Here is a 15,905-nt window from a genome sequence, read left to right on the forward strand (position 1 = left end):
TTGGTTCGACAAATTGGTATATTGAGTATGTGGGCCAGTTATAGCATATATTCGCTATATATCTGTTCGTAATAATCGCGTTTGCTGCAATGGAAGATACGCACAGTTGTTGAATATCATTAATATTCTATTCGCTAATACTTATTTTTTTTTTTCATTTTGCTTCACTGCTGTTAACTGCATTGAACTACAGACTGTTAATGTTGCTGTTAACATTCAACTGCGCTTTCAAGTGCGTGGGTTGTAACAAATGAACTAATTAACATAACAGAAAACTACAAAGCGTACAACAAAAGTGAACTAAAGCAAACAGGAACCGTTGTGTTTTTCTCTAGTTTGTTAATAATTATATCTTAAATGCTAATTTCATATTAATTGTTATGCATATTTTCTGTTTATGACACGTACAAAAAATGTAAACACATTAGCAACTATTGTTCGCAAATATGCTGATATCTCTTGCATGGCTTTACCACAACTTATTGTGATAGAATTTTAGATCGTTAAAGCCCTGATCGGTCAGGCCGGCCGTTGAGGACACAGTGGACATGGCATCTGTGTTGTCCTGAACGGGCGACGTGATCTCATTGCCCAGGGGACGATTTATCTTAACCACGCCGAAATCCTCGCGTTCCGGCTGATTGAACTCCATCTTGTCGCTAGGCATAACGGCCATGCCCACGCCCGAGGAGCGATTCTTCATGCCAGTGTGCTGCTTGCTTAGCTGAAAAGCCGGCGGCTTACGATTCTCACCAATAATGCTCTCAACCACCTCCGGCGAACGCACCATTGGCGGTGTTGGAGTGTAACTCTTAGGTGGCGGCGATGCCGGAGTGATCACCTCCTCGGTTACAGGCTCTGGTTCCGGTTCTGGTTCCGGTACACGCTCTAGCTCCAAGTGATAATGCTCGATAGCATCGCCAATCGCCTGCAAATTCTGGAATTGTGCGGTAAGTTGGGCAATGTCGCTGCCTCTGTTGAAAAAGTTAACAGAGGCTGTTAAATAACATACACTACACTAATTTCATATTGATTAAATTTTCTTGTTGATTTTATTGCACGACAAATGAAAATAAATTACGACAAAAAACAATGCAATAATGTTAAAAGAGTTAAAATAAAAATTTATACAAATGTAATCACAATTATCAGGTATTTTGTGTAACGGTTCCGATCGAGCTGACTACCCGTGCCGTGAGTGTGAGTGTGAGTGTGTGTGTGTGTGTAGAGGTTTAAGTGATGGTAGAGGTGTGTTTTGAGGGGGGAGGGGGGTGGGGTGGGTGTGCGGCGAGTGGAGCCTCCTCGCTGATTGTACATTAAGTAAATTCACGCATAATTAAAACCTATGATAATGCAAAATTATAAATAATCTTCTATAAAAAGAAAGCTTTGTACACTTGATTAGTTGATAATTGTTTTTCAATGTAATGCAGCCGTGTGTGCGTATGCGTAATTATTTGATTCTGAAAGACAACAAAAGAAAGTAATGTAACCAAAAATGACAAAATATAAACCGAATGATCAAATATGCTCAGGTGTTAGTTAAAAACAAAAATTAGCCACATTCGGTTTACCTGTTAGACTCTGAGCTGCCACCGCCGCCGCTCTTGCTGGAACTGCCGCTGCCCGAGTGAATTATCTGCACGAGGGTTGAAGAATAAAGAAGATGCAAATGAACATACATATTAAACATTTAGGTCATATCTGTGTTAGGGTTACTCATGAGAGAGAGTGCTAGAATATATTTCCTTAACCAAAATTGTTAGAGAAGCAAAATGAAAAATAAAAGGTCGATTTAGCTCAGCGGCAACCAAATGAATTGCTTTATTAACAGCCAGAATGTCGTCTAAATAAACAAAAGGAAACAAAAAGACGCAGTTTTAGTAGCGCATACCCCTCCGCCTGCCAGAATCTAGCGCAAGTGTCAAGCGAAGTTCCATTTTCGCCCTTACAAACAGCCCCTTGGCACGCGGCCAAAGCAGCCGCGGGGTTGATATCTCCACACACTTGGGTGGGGGTTGACCCACAAAATGGGCCAAACCACCCGCAGCGAAAGTTGCGAACAGTTGCGACACCAAATTTTCAGTAAAATAAAATTAGAGTCTTTATTTACAGTGAAATTTCGTGTCAGAGCATGGAAGTTTCGAGCTGTTCTGGCAAAACAAATTATTGTTATTCATCTTTCGTTTGTTTCGACTTGGGCAGTATATATAGTCGGAAAGGTGAACCGAGAATTTGGGGAGATTTGTATTTGTTCGTCGGGTTCTACTTCAAATTTGGATGCATTGTGATCACCAAGCAAAGCACCACTTCTCTTCTGGGTATGGGGCCTGCGCGCAATCCCCATACACACACACGCACACGCATCTAAATATGAGCTTGAATTTCTTTACGCCAAAGTTACATTTTCATAAATTTTTTTTTAGACTTTTTCATTGATTTGTTTGTTTCCTTTTCTGGAGTGAATTTCTGTATGGGATTGACAAAGCATGTGGTCGTCCTACTGCAGCGGCAGGCCAGCATCGCCGTGCCCCAGCTCGGGCGTGCGCACCAAATAGATGGTCGTCTGGCAATTGGGGCATGTGGTGCACATTTCGGCAGCTGGAGGCACAGCTCCAGCGCCCGTCGCCTGTGTGGGCTATGGGTTTGAGGTGTCATTAAATTCGTATGCATGCAACTTGTCGCATATTTACGTAGCCAGGTTGTTGCTGCTGTAGTTGCTGTTGCTGCTGCAGTTGCTGGTACTTGCGCGGCGACATTTGGGCGGGTGGTTGCTGCTGCTGCTGTTGCATTTGCATTTGCTGCTGCTGCTGCTGCATCTGTGCTTGAGCTTGAGCCTGTGCATCCTGCTGTGCCAGCTGTTGTTGCTCATGGGGATTCTGTTGCTGCTGTTGGAGCTGCTGTTGATGCTGCTGCTGCTGTTGTTGCTGTTGATGATGCTGATGTTGCACATGGGCGCGTCCGCTGGGGTAAGGCTCATGGCGCGTGGGTTGACCAGCAGCCGGCTGCTGCACGTATTGCGGCTGTTGCTGCTGTTGCGGCAACGACTGCTGTGTGGGCACAACAGTTGCTGGTGCCAACTGTTGCTGTTGTTGTGCTGGCGGCGGCTGCTGTTGTAGCGGCACCTGCGCCGGAGCCAGGTTGGAAACGGCTTGCTGTGGTATCTGGGCAGCCTGCGGTGGCTGTTGCTGCTGCTGCTGCTGTTGCTGCATTTGCGGCTGGTATTGCATTTGCATCTGCGGCGCCTCCTGGCCCGAGGCAACGCGTATGGGTGCCACGGCGGCATTTGCTGCCGGCTGGTTGCTGGCCACGGACATGTTGCCTTCCAGGCCCGAGTGCCGCAGGCGTGAGGGACGCGCAAAGGCATTGGCTGCCATAAACGAATCATCCACATCCTGCAGGCCCGAACGGCGCTGGAAGGGATCCTGGCGATAGTTCATGCGGCTCAGCGCATCTAGCGGACTCTTGCGCGGCTGTCGGAAGAGGATGGCTTTTATTGCAATGGATGCCGTGTGGCCGTGTAGCTGGAACAGCTTACATTTTCCACACCCTGCTTGGCCTGGCTGGGCGTCAGGCTGACCTCGCTGCCGTATTTGCGGGCCATGTTGGCAGGCGGCACCATCCCGTGACGCGACTGCAAATCAAAACAGAACTACACACATACGCACACACACACAGACAGACACGCACACAGGCACAGTTGCTGCTTTGCTTTAATTCAACTTACGGCAACGCTCGTCTTGGACGCTCCTTGGCGTGTTGCTGCCACATTACCACCACGTTTTGGATCCATAATTTTTACAACAATTGATTAAATGCTAAAATTCGAAAACCGCACACGTAAAACTTTGGCACGGAATAGCGCGTCGAAATTGTATACGATTACTTTTATTTTTTTTTTTTTTTTTTGGTTCGGATTATATAAAATTACGCAAAGCGAAATAATTTGTGTTTTGTTCAGAAATAAAACAAGAATTCGTTGTGAATCGTGTGAAGTACAAATGTTAACTAAACAATTCGTAGATCCACAAATGATTCAAACAACTAAACGCTATGAAACTGAGCTACAGGCATGCTAAGATCAAGCTTTAATTAAATGTGTTTTTTTCTTTTTTTGAGTCCAAAATTGATATTTTACTTGGGAACGAATCAATAAAATAAATAAAACAAAAGCAAACAATTAATCACACATACACTGGCTGTTAAATAAGGCAAAACACACACACACACGCACACACACACACACAGGGGCTAGCAGAGCGCAATGAAAGTCAAACTGCATTTGGGCTATCATCAGTGGCATTCAAACTGTGCACGAAACTTGGGAACTTGAACTTGAACTTTTGAACATTTAATGTTTGAGTACCTCGGCCATGCTGCATGTGGGACGCGGTGCACCATACCGTCCATTTGGCGAGATCTGTGTTATTTGCTGCAGCAGCGACGGCTGCTGCAGATGCTGGTGCTGCTGCTGCAGGTTGCTGTTGCGTCGACCGAAGCGCTTTTGGTGATCGGCCTCATCGCCCAAATAGGTGGCACCAAAGAGTTGTGTGTTAGGACTTGTTTGGTTGATTCATGGATTTTTGGTAGTTGTTTGTTGATTATCGTTAGTAGTAGTAGGCGCAACATGTGGATTGAAAATAGTTAACGTTTATTACACTTAAATATTACGGGCATATATTCCAATTATAATTAGTTACTTTTTGATGCGTGCGCTCAACTTGTTAGCTTTAAATCGTGTTAAGCTCACATAAATTAACTAATTAATATTAATATTGAACAAGAAAGAAAAGTTTCTGTTGGTATATACCGAAGAATAAATACACTTGCAGATACATCTGATACTTAACGGTTTTTATAGAACTGAATTTTCTGTTAACCGATGTTAACATTTTTCTGTTAATCGTTTTTTGACGTTAACTTTGTTAGGTTAGAAAACTTCTATATATAACGGTTTTTATAGCACTGAATTTTCTGTTAACCGATGTTAACATATTTCTGTTAATCTCTTTTTTTCACGTTTAGGTGTTTATTGAGCCACGGTGACGTTCGTAATTAGTTAGTTATGTTAATATATCTTGGGAAACCCAGGAGTTTTTCACATAAAATTTAAATTTGATTATGGAAAGTATGATATAGTATAAATATATGTATAATCTATAATGTTTCATAAACGTTAGAAAACAGACAGACGAAAGGCTATATCTTCAGCCTGATCATAATATATCCGATGATATATGCTTATAGTAAGCCCTGCAAAGTGTATAACAAGTTGAGCAAAACACGCATCAGTTATGAATATGATACATAATGATAGGAGCATATACATATAAAAAGTGAAAGCGCAAGCAACAAGCCACCGTTAATAGATTGCATACATTTTTCTTAAATTTTATTTATCGATAAGTGCTTTTCCGCAGGCGATCAATTTTATCGCTCACGCCCACTGGAAACACCGCACACAAGTAAACAAATGACCTAGTCGGATGTTTGCGTGCGATATGCAAATGTTCTGGCCAAGAAATGGGCAACTAAGCCAAGTGAAATATTTCCTGCAAGGCGCAACGCCTTAATTAACCTACTGCCCCGCCACGAAGCGCAGCACCAAACAACGCTACATCGCGTGGAAAACAAAATAAAATCAAAAAACAACTCACCTGTTTGTTATGTGGAGGCCATTCTTGGTGCGCTGTGGTGAATCGGCATGTCCATTTCTGGAGCCATTCTGGGAGGCCGCATCATTGAAGAAGCCCTCGTAGAGCACAAAGTTATTGGCCTGGGGGATGGTGCGCACCAGGCCATAGTGCTTGCCCAGAAAGGCCAGCAGCTTCTCGGATGGCCGATCCACGGAACACTTGGGTGGTGTCCATTGCTCCTCACTCAACATGGTTTCGAACAAACGCTTGCCTAGTCCAGCACGCTGACGTGTCTCGTGCACGTAAAAGTCCAAAATTGAGGGCGACTGCTCCATTTTGCGGGTCTGGCCCTTCTCATCGAACAAGTAGAGATCTTTGGTGCCGACCTTAAGCAGGCCAATGACACAGCCGCTGCAAAAGAAACGTGCACAGTCATATAAGTTGGTCTGGATGCCAGGCGAGCTCAATGGGAGCTGGCTCACTTGTTGCCCGCCTCAGGATCCGCCAGCAGATAGATGGTCTGGTTCTCCGACATGCGTAAGCGTTGAGCCGTGGTCACCGGTTTGTTCAGGCCCTGCGATGTGGCCGACAGCTGACCCAGTCGATCAATTATCTCGGACATCTTTGAGGTGGCATCTCTGGGTGCGTGTGTGAGTGTGGAAAGCGTAACGGTTAATTGACTTACGGATCAAATTGGGTTAACAACAAGCCCGCGTACAATTTCAATACTCACAAGCACTGACGCCGATCACCCCGAAAGGTGTGCGGCAATAGATTGGATGTCACTTTGATAATTGGCTGCGGAAACAGCGGTTTGATGTCGAAACGGAAATCCACCATAATTGCTGCTGCTGCTGCTGCTGATGAACGTATAGAACAACTGAAATTGCAATTGGGAATGCCAATTAAATAGAGCATTGCAAAAAGGCGCGTTCAATTTGATTATCAGTGTGTCAGTTTGTCGCATCCACTTTTGGGCGCGACTTTGTGTGGGAATCATCGCACATGCGATTCACTGAATGGTAGTTGTGGCACATGCATGATTCAGCAATTAATTGAACACGTGTAGGTGTGTCGACAGACAAAAAAATGGCGGAAAGTAAATAACAGTCTGGCAGCTTCTTCTTGCGCAATGCTGCCAGCTTATGCGTGGGTCCTTATTTGAACCGATAACGATAAACGTTTAATATGCGTAATGTTATCGTGTCATTCAACTCATTAATGGAAAGTGGGGCAGATTGCGGTTACAAAACTCCTGTCATAGTTTATTGTTGATTTGCGAGTGCAACGAACTGATGCCGGCAGAAAGAGAACGATAAGCGCTTTTGTAATTACATTTCAGGATGGGGCGGGGCGAGGCAATCATTTCGAGCACATGCAAAACTTTTTCCGTTGCTATTTTGAGTAGTTTTGTCAGCGACAAAGTTAAACAACGGCCTGCAGCTGCAGTCACCGTCAACGCTGCAGTCGCCGTCGGCGTCGCTGCAGCGCAGTCCGAATGTCAAAATGCGATAGCAACAGCAAGCGCACAAATGACGTGCTTACAGCGTGTGGCCCCCAGCAGAGGGGGTTGCCTTGCAGTTGTCGTTCTTGTTGTTTATTTGCCCAACAGCAAACTGTTGACGTTGCTATACACCGACTCTCTCTCCACGAAGTGCTTTATAACTGTTTATAAGCCAAAGCGCATGATCTAGAACAAAAACAAGAACAAAAGCAACCGACCACAAAAGGAGCGGGCGGTGTACAGGCTGCATTTCTTATTGTTGCTCCCCTTTTGGCTCATCCGTCTTAAATACGTGCATGCATACATACATACATACATGCGCATAAGTAAATATGTCAAGTATATAGTGTATGTGTGAGAGAGCGTGAGAGCAAGCAAAGGAGCTGAAATCGCGTGTAGAGAGCTGGCGAACACGAGTGCAAGCGAGAGGGCGGCGTGCGATCAAATCTCTTACAATTTAACCGTTAATCAGCAATAAATGCAGTTGGAAACAAAACGCTTGGCAACTTGCAGTACTATTTAATCGAAAACAAATCAATTACAAGCAGACAGTTCACAAATAAAAATATTTTTTCACATGTAATTCTATTTTTTCATGCATAGTGATGAAATTAAATAAAGCAATTACACGGTCTTCGGTCTGGCTACAGATTTTTATTTTTCCTTTTTTTTTTGTTTTTGTCTATCAGCTGATTGAGCGACGACTGGAGGAAAAAAACAAGCCCTCGTCTGAGGTTAGCACCGGACCAATGCGTGTTCGGGAGAGCCCCTTCCATAGCTTATTTGTTTGTTGTGGGCGTGTATTAAATACAATATCGTATTGTATGTACATACATACACATGTACATATATTGTGTGAATGTGTGAATGTATGTATGTACTTACAACTACCTCTCAGTTACAATGGAACAAATAGACGTCACCGTCAACTGTCTCAACAAATTTCGTAATGACTAGCCAAAATATAATATACATAGGCGTATTCTATTATCGAACGTTAGTCAGACACACGTGGCTGGTCAAAGGCCAATAAAAATGAAGTGTTTTCAATGTGTACGTGTGGGCTCACATATACACACACATACATGCATGTACATCAGTTTCATGGAGCCTGGTTCTGTTTCTTGACACGACAGAAATTTAGCTAGCCAAAAGCAGACTTGAGTCAAATTTATGCAGCAACAAGGTCAATCGATAAATGTAAAGCAAGCTAAGGGAAAAACTTGACGCCCAACAACCGGTGCTGTTGAATTCCTGACAGGTGTTTGTTGTCCAAGGCAACAAGGAGACGGCCACGTCAATTAAAACTAAGCCTTTTAATGACTGTGTTCAATCTAAGTCGTTAACTGTTTGGGCTTTAAATGTGCACGCAGCTAAATTTATCGTTATCGATGCAACCAACTGCACACAAAGTGCATAATCGCTGGCAATGAAATACATTTGCGGTCTCGGGCCTGTTGTTGTTTTTAACACGCCTCGCAACCGACTCGCACGATGATCAAAACAACTTGTTATTCCGCAAAACAACAATAACAACAATTGAAGCCGCAGCGAGTGCAGTTCAATTTTCCATTCTTGTTTTTGTTGTTTGCATTGCACGCGCCACACGTAAGTTTTATCTAGCAGAGAGGCCAGAGAGAGAAAGAGAGAGAGAGAGAGAGAGAGAGATAGACAGAGAAGATTGCTGCTAAGCGGCTGATCAGTGTTCTGTTACGTTGCGACGTAACGCGTAACGTGAGACTGCATTGCATCAGCACCTAAAACGCGCCCCTGTTTATTATACATATGTATATACATACATATGTATGTATATTTTCCACATCCATTAAAACTTAAAAAAAGGAAAGTGGTCAAACTGTTTTCATTTAGCCATCGAATACCCTGTATTTTTTAAAACACTAAACATTATCAACTGATAAGACAATATTCCGGTTTCCAAAGAACTCCTGTGCTCAAGGTTTCCAAACGACTAGAAAAGTCAGACAAATACATAACACCAATTCAGCGACCGATACCCTACACTTTAATCAGTATAGCTATGTTTTATTGGCCCGCTTATGATAAGCGACGACCACCAGACATGAATGGGTCGCTAAACCGGTAAAAAGCGGTTCTAGTAAGCACTCAAGCGACAAGCGACACTTTTTAATTCTTCAGCTGTTTGTGATTTGATTAAGACAAACAAACAGATACGTCTCGCGCACGCATGACTGGGCAAAGGTTCACTAGCGTCTAATTTGGGACATTCGATGTAGGTGAACTGACAGTCGGTGTAGAAACGATATCTACGGCAGCTGTTTATCGACAAACATTGTGTAAATGTAACAGCAAAACACTACACACACTCGTAAAACATGCAAAGTTGTTATTGGTAGTTATCGTATGATCGCCACTCACACGCACACACTAACAGAGACATGTGTGCGCGCTGGTCAGCGTCGAGACAGTGCGTCTGACAGCTGCGAGAGAGAACGAGAGAGCAGGCGAGCAAACTAACAGCACGCTGCACTTGTGTCTGTTTGCTCGAGTTTTCTTATAAGGGCGAACAGTGACTGGTGGGAATTCAGTTGTAAAAGGCCAGTCAACGCGTACAGATCGTGAGGATCGTTCATTAAGCGCATATAATTTTCAATAGCTGAAAACCAAAAAGCAAGTTATGCCAAGCTGACAAACACTGTTTCATATCCAAAACAAAAACAATAAACAGCTGAGCAGAAAAAAACGCGCGTGTGCAAAATAAAGGAGAAAACGTATACATACATACACGCATACATACACGCTGACAACGGAAAATTTTAGAGGCAAACGGCAACGGCGTGCTGTGAACAAAGCGAAATCAAAATCAAAACGTACCAGAGCAGCGACACAGCAGCTTTTACGTAATTTGTAGAATCCATAGACAACGTGCAATCCATTCGAAAGATGAGCAGCTCCGTGCTGAGCATGGCACGTCCCAGTGCCACCGCCGCCACCAACGGCTGTGCAGGCGCCACGGCGACCGCGGCGACGGCCACGCTGCTCGCCCAGCAGCTGAATGCGGCGCTGGCCAATGGCAAAACGGTGTCAACCACGCCCACGGTAACCGCGACGCCACCGAAACAGCCGCTGCAGGCAGCCAAGATCATACAACAGTCGCAGATTGTCTGCTTCGATGTGGACTCGACCGTCATCTGTGAGGAGGGCATCGACGAGCTGGCCGAATTCTGCGGCAAGGGCAGCGAGGTGGCGCGTGTGACCAAGGAGGCCATGGGCGGCAGCATGACCTTTCAGGATGCGCTCAAGATACGCCTCAATATCATACGTCCCTCACAGCAGCAGGTAGCCGACTTCATCAAGCAGCGTCCCAGCACTCTCAGCCGCAATGTGAAGCGTTTTGTGGCACAATTGAAGGCGGACGGCAAACAGGTATATCTCATATCCGGCGGCTTTGATTGCCTGATAGCTCCCGTTGCCGCCGAGCTGGGCATTCCACTGACCAACATGTATGCCAACAAAATACTCTTCGACTACAAGGGTGCCTACGATAGCTTCGATATCAATCAGCCGACATCGCGCTCCGGCGGCAAGGCGGATGCCATTGGCATGATTAGGAAACGGCAGCCAGCCGACGCGCTCATCACCATGATTGGCGATGGTGCCACCGATTTGGAGGCTGTGCCGCCGGCCAATCATTTCATTGGCTATGGCGGCAATGTGGTGCGCACAGAGGTCTACAGACGCGCCCAGTATTACATAACAGATTTTGAGCAGCTGATGTGAGTGTGCCGCACAGTGGGCGGCGGGAGTTGGGGGACAGGAGAAGCACAAGAAGGGGCGCTTTGTCACCACAGCGAATTTAGTATTCCAAATCGGCGTGTTATAGTTTATAAGCAACTAATTTAAGTATAAACCTACATATTAAAATATATATATATATATAATGAAATATGTGCATGTGTGTGCATAAGTTTATAGCCACTTGGTAAACAATAAAAACAATAGTAAAATTAAAATTTACCAATGTTTGGGTTCTATTTTTGTATGGATTGAGAGAGATCTGGCCAAAGGAGCTGCTTACTGGCAAGCCAAGATTATTCTAGAAAAAACACCATTCGCCCCACTGTAAATATTTGTATGTATATATATATATATGTAGTTTATTTCCCCTGCCAAGCGCACTTAACAGAGCTGTTAACTAGCAACGCAATGCTGCGTTGACACTTTCCATTTGCTGTGTGCCTGCTTAAGAGTATCATTCCAGCATTAAGATACAGAGCGTGAAATGGAAACGAGAGTTCGTCGTGCTCTTTTTTTATAGCTTACCACTAAAAACTGACACAAAGGTTAAAGTCATGGGGCACACTTTCTAAATGTAATTAAGGCACAAATTTGCCCCTGTTAAATATTTAATAACTGTGTCCGCAGCATTTAGCTAAACAAGAAGCAGCCAAGGTCGTGTTCGCGTGGGTGTTATCGATAGAATAACCGATAAATGTTAACCGGCATGAGTTGTTGTTTGAGGGTCAACGTCATCAGCTTCAATCGGCGCTTGCTCTAGTCTAGGCCATATTAGGAGCGACGCGGCTGCTGTTTAAAGCGGCAGAGGCGTGAATTAAGGCCAAATTAAATGTCTGGACCGTTGGGCGGCCAGGCCTGAAGCGTTTAGAGCGGCAATTAGCGGAAGGCACCAAACGATGAGATCACCAACAACAAAAACTGAGTAAAAAAACATAATTATGTTTCAGAGTGGCTTAAATACAAGTGCGCGCGCGTCTGTGTGTGTGTGTGTGTGTGTGCGCGTGTGCCTGTGTGTAGGTTAGAATGTGTGCAAGAAGTAAGACTAAGGGACTACCGCTATGACGCAGTGCCTGTGGCTACAGAAGTCTCATTCAAATGACGCACGAATACCGTTTTTGAATATGTGTGTGTTCGTATGTATGTGTGTGCAAATGATATAAAACTTATTTCAACCTGTAAATGACGTAAAAATGGTTTTATGCTCACTGAGCCGCATCCAAAAACAGCAACAGACGCGCACACACACACACACGCACACAGAAAATGTTAAGAAACAGGCAACAAAAAGTTTGATGATAAAATAGCAAAAGGAGCAATTAACTTACCACAACAATTATAAACTGCAGAAAACGTTGATTTTATATTATATATATAGTCTTTATAGTCAGCCGACGCGTCAGCGTTCCAATCAGATTCCAATTGCACGGCTGCTGCGTTGGCGTAACCGCTGCACAGATTTACGTTTGCTTGTGTGGGGGTTGGCTGCAGTTGCGTCTCCGGCGCGGGGGTGTGTCCGTCTGGTTTTGTATGCTGCCTTTGGTGCTTTATCGATTGTTAATTTATATTTCTGTGGCCAAAATAAAAATATTTTCTAATTTTTTTCTGTTTTGAACTACACCCTAAAATTTGTTGTATTTATTGAACAAGTTTTTATTGTCTACTGTTGTTGCTCTTGTTGCAGCCAAATTGCAAGAACAGCAAAAGATACGGCTTAATTGTTTAAGCACGAATTGATTTGTAAATATATTTTTATTGAAATTTGAGATATTTCGACTTTAAATTACTTCTTTTGCCAGCTTTGACGATGGCGCATCGACTCTGAGAACAACTGTGTATGTATATGCCCCGCTTGAAAACACACAGAAAACCGACACGCACGATTTAGCGTCCGACCAAGCGTTGTTGTATGCACGACAGTCAAATAAGATATAAGCGTTATGCTGAAGCTTTAACTTGCCACAAGCTTTTTTTAACTAGCAACAAGCTGAACCGAGAGGTAGCTTACAGCAGCTGATTGTTCGAGTGTTTGGGCGATTGCTGCTAAATAAGCTGTGGCGGTCGGTCGATATGGCGTGAAGTTATGCTGGTCACACTGACGCAAGAACTGTTAAATAAATAAATATATAATTTGCAATATACCACATTATTAAAAGGTCTTGACTGTGGCCAGAACTCTGGATTACACACGAAGAAAGACTTAAGGCAGCCGAATTCGAGTGTTTTGCGCATTATGGATTCTGTTATTTAACAGCTGTTATCGGCAACTGCAACGAACCAAATGAACGACATGCAGTAACTCAGGTTCGTTCATTCTCTCAAGTGAGTCATTCGACGACCCGATACAACACTACAAACAAAGGACACACACAGGACGCCCAAAATACGCATACACAAACGAAATGCCAAGGAATGGCGGCGATGCCGGCAACGGTGGCACAGGCGCCAGTGCCACTAGCGATGGCTGCATATATCCCGACGACGTCATATTGGAAAAGGGCGTTACATTCAATGTTCGTTACACGGGCTGCGTTGAGGTCAAGACCTCCATGAAATCGCTGGACTTTGAGACGCGCACGCTGCTCGCACGGTAGGTGATAGAAATACACATAATCAATCTCCACTAGCTGCTACAGCATCCAATTTTAGTGAGTGCATTAATCGTGTGTGCGAAGCAGCTGGCCTGAAGTCTGCCAGCAAACGGCGTCTGGACAAAAAGTTGCACAACTTTATATCGGATCGTCCGAGCATGCAGCATGCGGGCACAAACATCATCATCAACGTGTCCAGTCGTGCGCTGACACTCAGCAATGTGGAAACGGGCGAAGTGATTGCCAATCACAATATGCCCCGGATTTCGTTTGCGTCCGGCGGCGATAACGACACCCTCGACTTCCTGGCCTACATCGCCAAGCGCGAGGGCGACGAGTGGCGCGCCTGCTATGTCCTGGAGTGCGCTGGCGGCCAGAGCGAGGACCTGATCGTGACCATAGGCAAGGCGTTTGTGCTGCGCTTCAATGCGCTCAGCAGGCAAAACGAGCATGCAGCAAGCGCCGCGGCAGATAACCTGAATCAGAGCTGCAAGGAGAATGTCAAGGAGTATTATAACGATTTGCCGAACAAGCTGCCGCCGGATTTGCCTTGCGAGGAGCAGCCACAGCCACTGGCACAATTGCCGTTTAATCCGCACGCACCGCGTGTGGCACAATTGAATTTAAAGAAACCGCGCGATCGCTTGAGCAGCAATCTTATCGATCTTAACTCCCCGCCACCCGATCAAACCACCAACAAACTGGCCCTCGGCAACTTCGATCCGCTGCAGGCAGCTTCCGTCGCTGGGCCTGCGCCCAGTTCCATACGCGATGTCTTCGATGGGCCACAGTGCCCGCTAACTGCCGAAATATGGTTCCATGCTGCGATCTCTCGCCCAATTGCCGAGCGTCTTTTGCAGCAGGATGGCGATTTCCTGGTGCGCGAATCCCAGGGCAAGCGTGGCCAATATGTGCTGACCGGACTTGAGGGCAAAACACCCAAGCACTTGCTGCTCATCGATCCCGAGGGCGTGGTGCGTACCAAAGATCGCATATTCGACAGCATCAGCCATCTGATCAACTATCATTGGGTTCATGCACTGCCCATCATATCGGAGGATTCGGAGCTGGTCTTGCGTAATCCGGTGCGCAGGCCCAATCTGGATCAGGCGGCCGACAGCGCATAAATTACACAAACCATATACAACTCTTCATATACCATTATCTATATATATATACATATATATATTCGTGTACACACTTAGATTTACATATGTGCACTTGTAGAGAATATCTTTTATATATCGTCTATCATTGTATAAAAACAAACCCATTTATTTATGGATCGAATGTATACACATTTATATGTGCATGTCTACAGTATTTTTCATTAAAATGAAAATAAACCAAACGATGCATTTTACTCTCCATTCCATTAACCAATTCACAAATTTGTCGCTTTCACACCATAAACAAGGCAATAATTTCTATTTTTGCATTTCACACACGATGTTTATTGTGTTGTCGATGCAACCATTTGATATTTAGCAAAAAAAACAGGCGCCTTTGTAGAACTTAAGGATCACCAGCAGCATCTACTGTCCTTCCGATTAAAACCTAATTGCGACGTCCAAAGTTGTTGGTGTTGGGCTGGGTAAGCTGCAGGCCACGAATGTTGTGGAAGTCCAACAGTTTCAACATCTCCTTGGTGTCGGCATCGACATCGATGATGTCCTGCTCCAGAGCGGAGACAGCCGGAACGTAGTTGTCACGACGCTCGCGCTCCTCTTCCTGCAGCTTGATCGAAATACCGCGCACCTGGGAGTGACGCAGACGGCCCATCAAGTGGGTAACATAGCTGTGGACACATTCCCAATAAGTAGAACATTCTCAGTGTTAAGCAGCTCCTTGTCAGCAACTTACCCGGCAATCTTGTTGCAGAGGGGCTTGGTGGGAATGATGGCAACCTCCTCGCAGATACGCTTGTTGGTGTGGAAATCCAACGTCAGGCGTGTGTAGTACTTCTCAATGATGACCTTGGCGGCCTTCTTCACAGTCTTGGTTCTGACGCGACCCTACAGTTGGGAGTTGGTTGAAAACACAGGATTAGTTGGCGGCTCTGGTCACATAAACAATCAATTTTTTTGGCCAATTCAATGGCTGCATTGTATGTAATTTTAAAGAGCGCGAACGCTGCACATATTTATCTACACTTTTCTTCACATATTAGTGCTTAAGATGCGTTGATTGCATTTATATTTAAGGTTTTTTATTCGATTTTTGGCATTTGGACACCCACCATTGCGAACGTTGTTACCGGAAAAGAACAGAAAAGAGCCGCTGTCAAAATGACATCTTTTGTGTGAATTGCATGTTCAGGGTTGCATATGATGTTAATGGACGAAATGAAAGAGGAAGCATCATGTTAACCACTGTGAATGGCAATGGGAAGAAGAAGAA

The 15,905-nt window shown here is 44.7% G+C and overlaps 5 protein-coding genes across 9 annotated transcripts; 2 read left to right on the forward strand and 3 right to left on the reverse strand.

Moving 5' to 3' along the window:
- Nucleotides 1-141: 141 nt before the first annotated feature.
- Atat (alpha-tubulin acetylase) lies at nucleotides 142-12,840 on the reverse strand. Of its 5 annotated transcripts, XM_002047225.4 has the most exons (8): nucleotides 12,702-12,840; nucleotides 12,243-12,484; nucleotides 6,370-6,516; nucleotides 6,119-6,274; nucleotides 5,658-6,047; nucleotides 4,367-4,559; nucleotides 1,575-1,639; nucleotides 142-974 (listed from the first exon to the last, which is right to left on the reverse strand). In XM_002047225.4, exons 3-8 carry the CDS (start codon nucleotides 6,474-6,476, stop codon nucleotides 470-472), a joined length of 1,416 nt encoding a protein of 471 aa, XP_002047261.2. In that variant the 5' UTR covers nucleotides 6,477-6,516; nucleotides 12,243-12,484; nucleotides 12,702-12,840; the 3' UTR covers nucleotides 142-469. The 5 variants fall into 5 exon arrangements, with proteins under 5 accessions (XP_002047261.2, XP_015030707.1, XP_070064279.1 ...); XM_015175221.3 differs by lacking the exon at nucleotides 12,702-12,840 and having other exon boundaries at nucleotides 12,243-12,666; XM_070208178.1 differs by lacking the exons at nucleotides 12,243-12,484; nucleotides 12,702-12,840 and having other exon boundaries at nucleotides 6,355-6,516.
- On the reverse strand, nucleotides 2,080-3,997 carry LOC26531479 (putative cyclin-dependent serine/threonine-protein kinase DDB_G0272797/DDB_G0274007). Its single transcript, XM_032434669.2, has 4 exons — nucleotides 3,728-3,997; nucleotides 3,539-3,634; nucleotides 2,694-3,473; nucleotides 2,080-2,638 (listed from the first exon to the last, which is right to left on the reverse strand). Exons 1-4 carry the CDS (start codon nucleotides 3,791-3,793, stop codon nucleotides 2,501-2,503), a joined length of 1,080 nt encoding a protein of 359 aa, XP_032290560.1. The 5' UTR covers nucleotides 3,794-3,997; the 3' UTR covers nucleotides 2,080-2,500.
- aay (phosphoserine phosphatase) lies at nucleotides 9,696-11,132 on the forward strand. The gene has a single exon (XM_002047226.4). The coding sequence runs from the start codon at nucleotides 10,063-10,065 to the stop codon at nucleotides 10,897-10,899; it is 837 nt and encodes a 278-aa protein (XP_002047262.1). The 5' UTR covers nucleotides 9,696-10,062; the 3' UTR covers nucleotides 10,900-11,132.
- Nucleotides 12,841-12,950: 110 nt separating the features above from the next.
- On the forward strand, nucleotides 12,951-15,080 carry Shc (SHC-adaptor protein). The gene is made up of 2 exons (XM_002047227.4): nucleotides 12,951-13,504; nucleotides 13,564-15,080. Exons 1-2 carry the CDS (start codon nucleotides 13,317-13,319, stop codon nucleotides 14,630-14,632), a joined length of 1,257 nt encoding a protein of 418 aa, XP_002047263.1. The 5' UTR covers nucleotides 12,951-13,316; the 3' UTR covers nucleotides 14,633-15,080.
- RpS17 (ribosomal protein S17) lies at nucleotides 14,930-15,841 on the reverse strand. Its single transcript, XM_002047228.3, has 3 exons — nucleotides 15,745-15,841; nucleotides 15,369-15,520; nucleotides 14,930-15,303 (listed from the first exon to the last, which is right to left on the reverse strand). Exons 1-3 carry the CDS (start codon nucleotides 15,745-15,747, stop codon nucleotides 15,063-15,065), a joined length of 396 nt encoding a protein of 131 aa, XP_002047264.2. The 5' UTR covers nucleotides 15,748-15,841; the 3' UTR covers nucleotides 14,930-15,062.
- Nucleotides 15,842-15,905: the final 64 nt, after the last annotated feature.

Source organism: Drosophila virilis, chromosome 3, assembly GCF_030788295.1.
Source record: "Drosophila virilis strain 15010-1051.87 chromosome 3, Dvir_AGI_RSII-ME, whole genome shotgun sequence".
NCBI lineage: Eukaryota > Metazoa > Arthropoda > Insecta > Diptera > Drosophilidae > Drosophila > Drosophila virilis.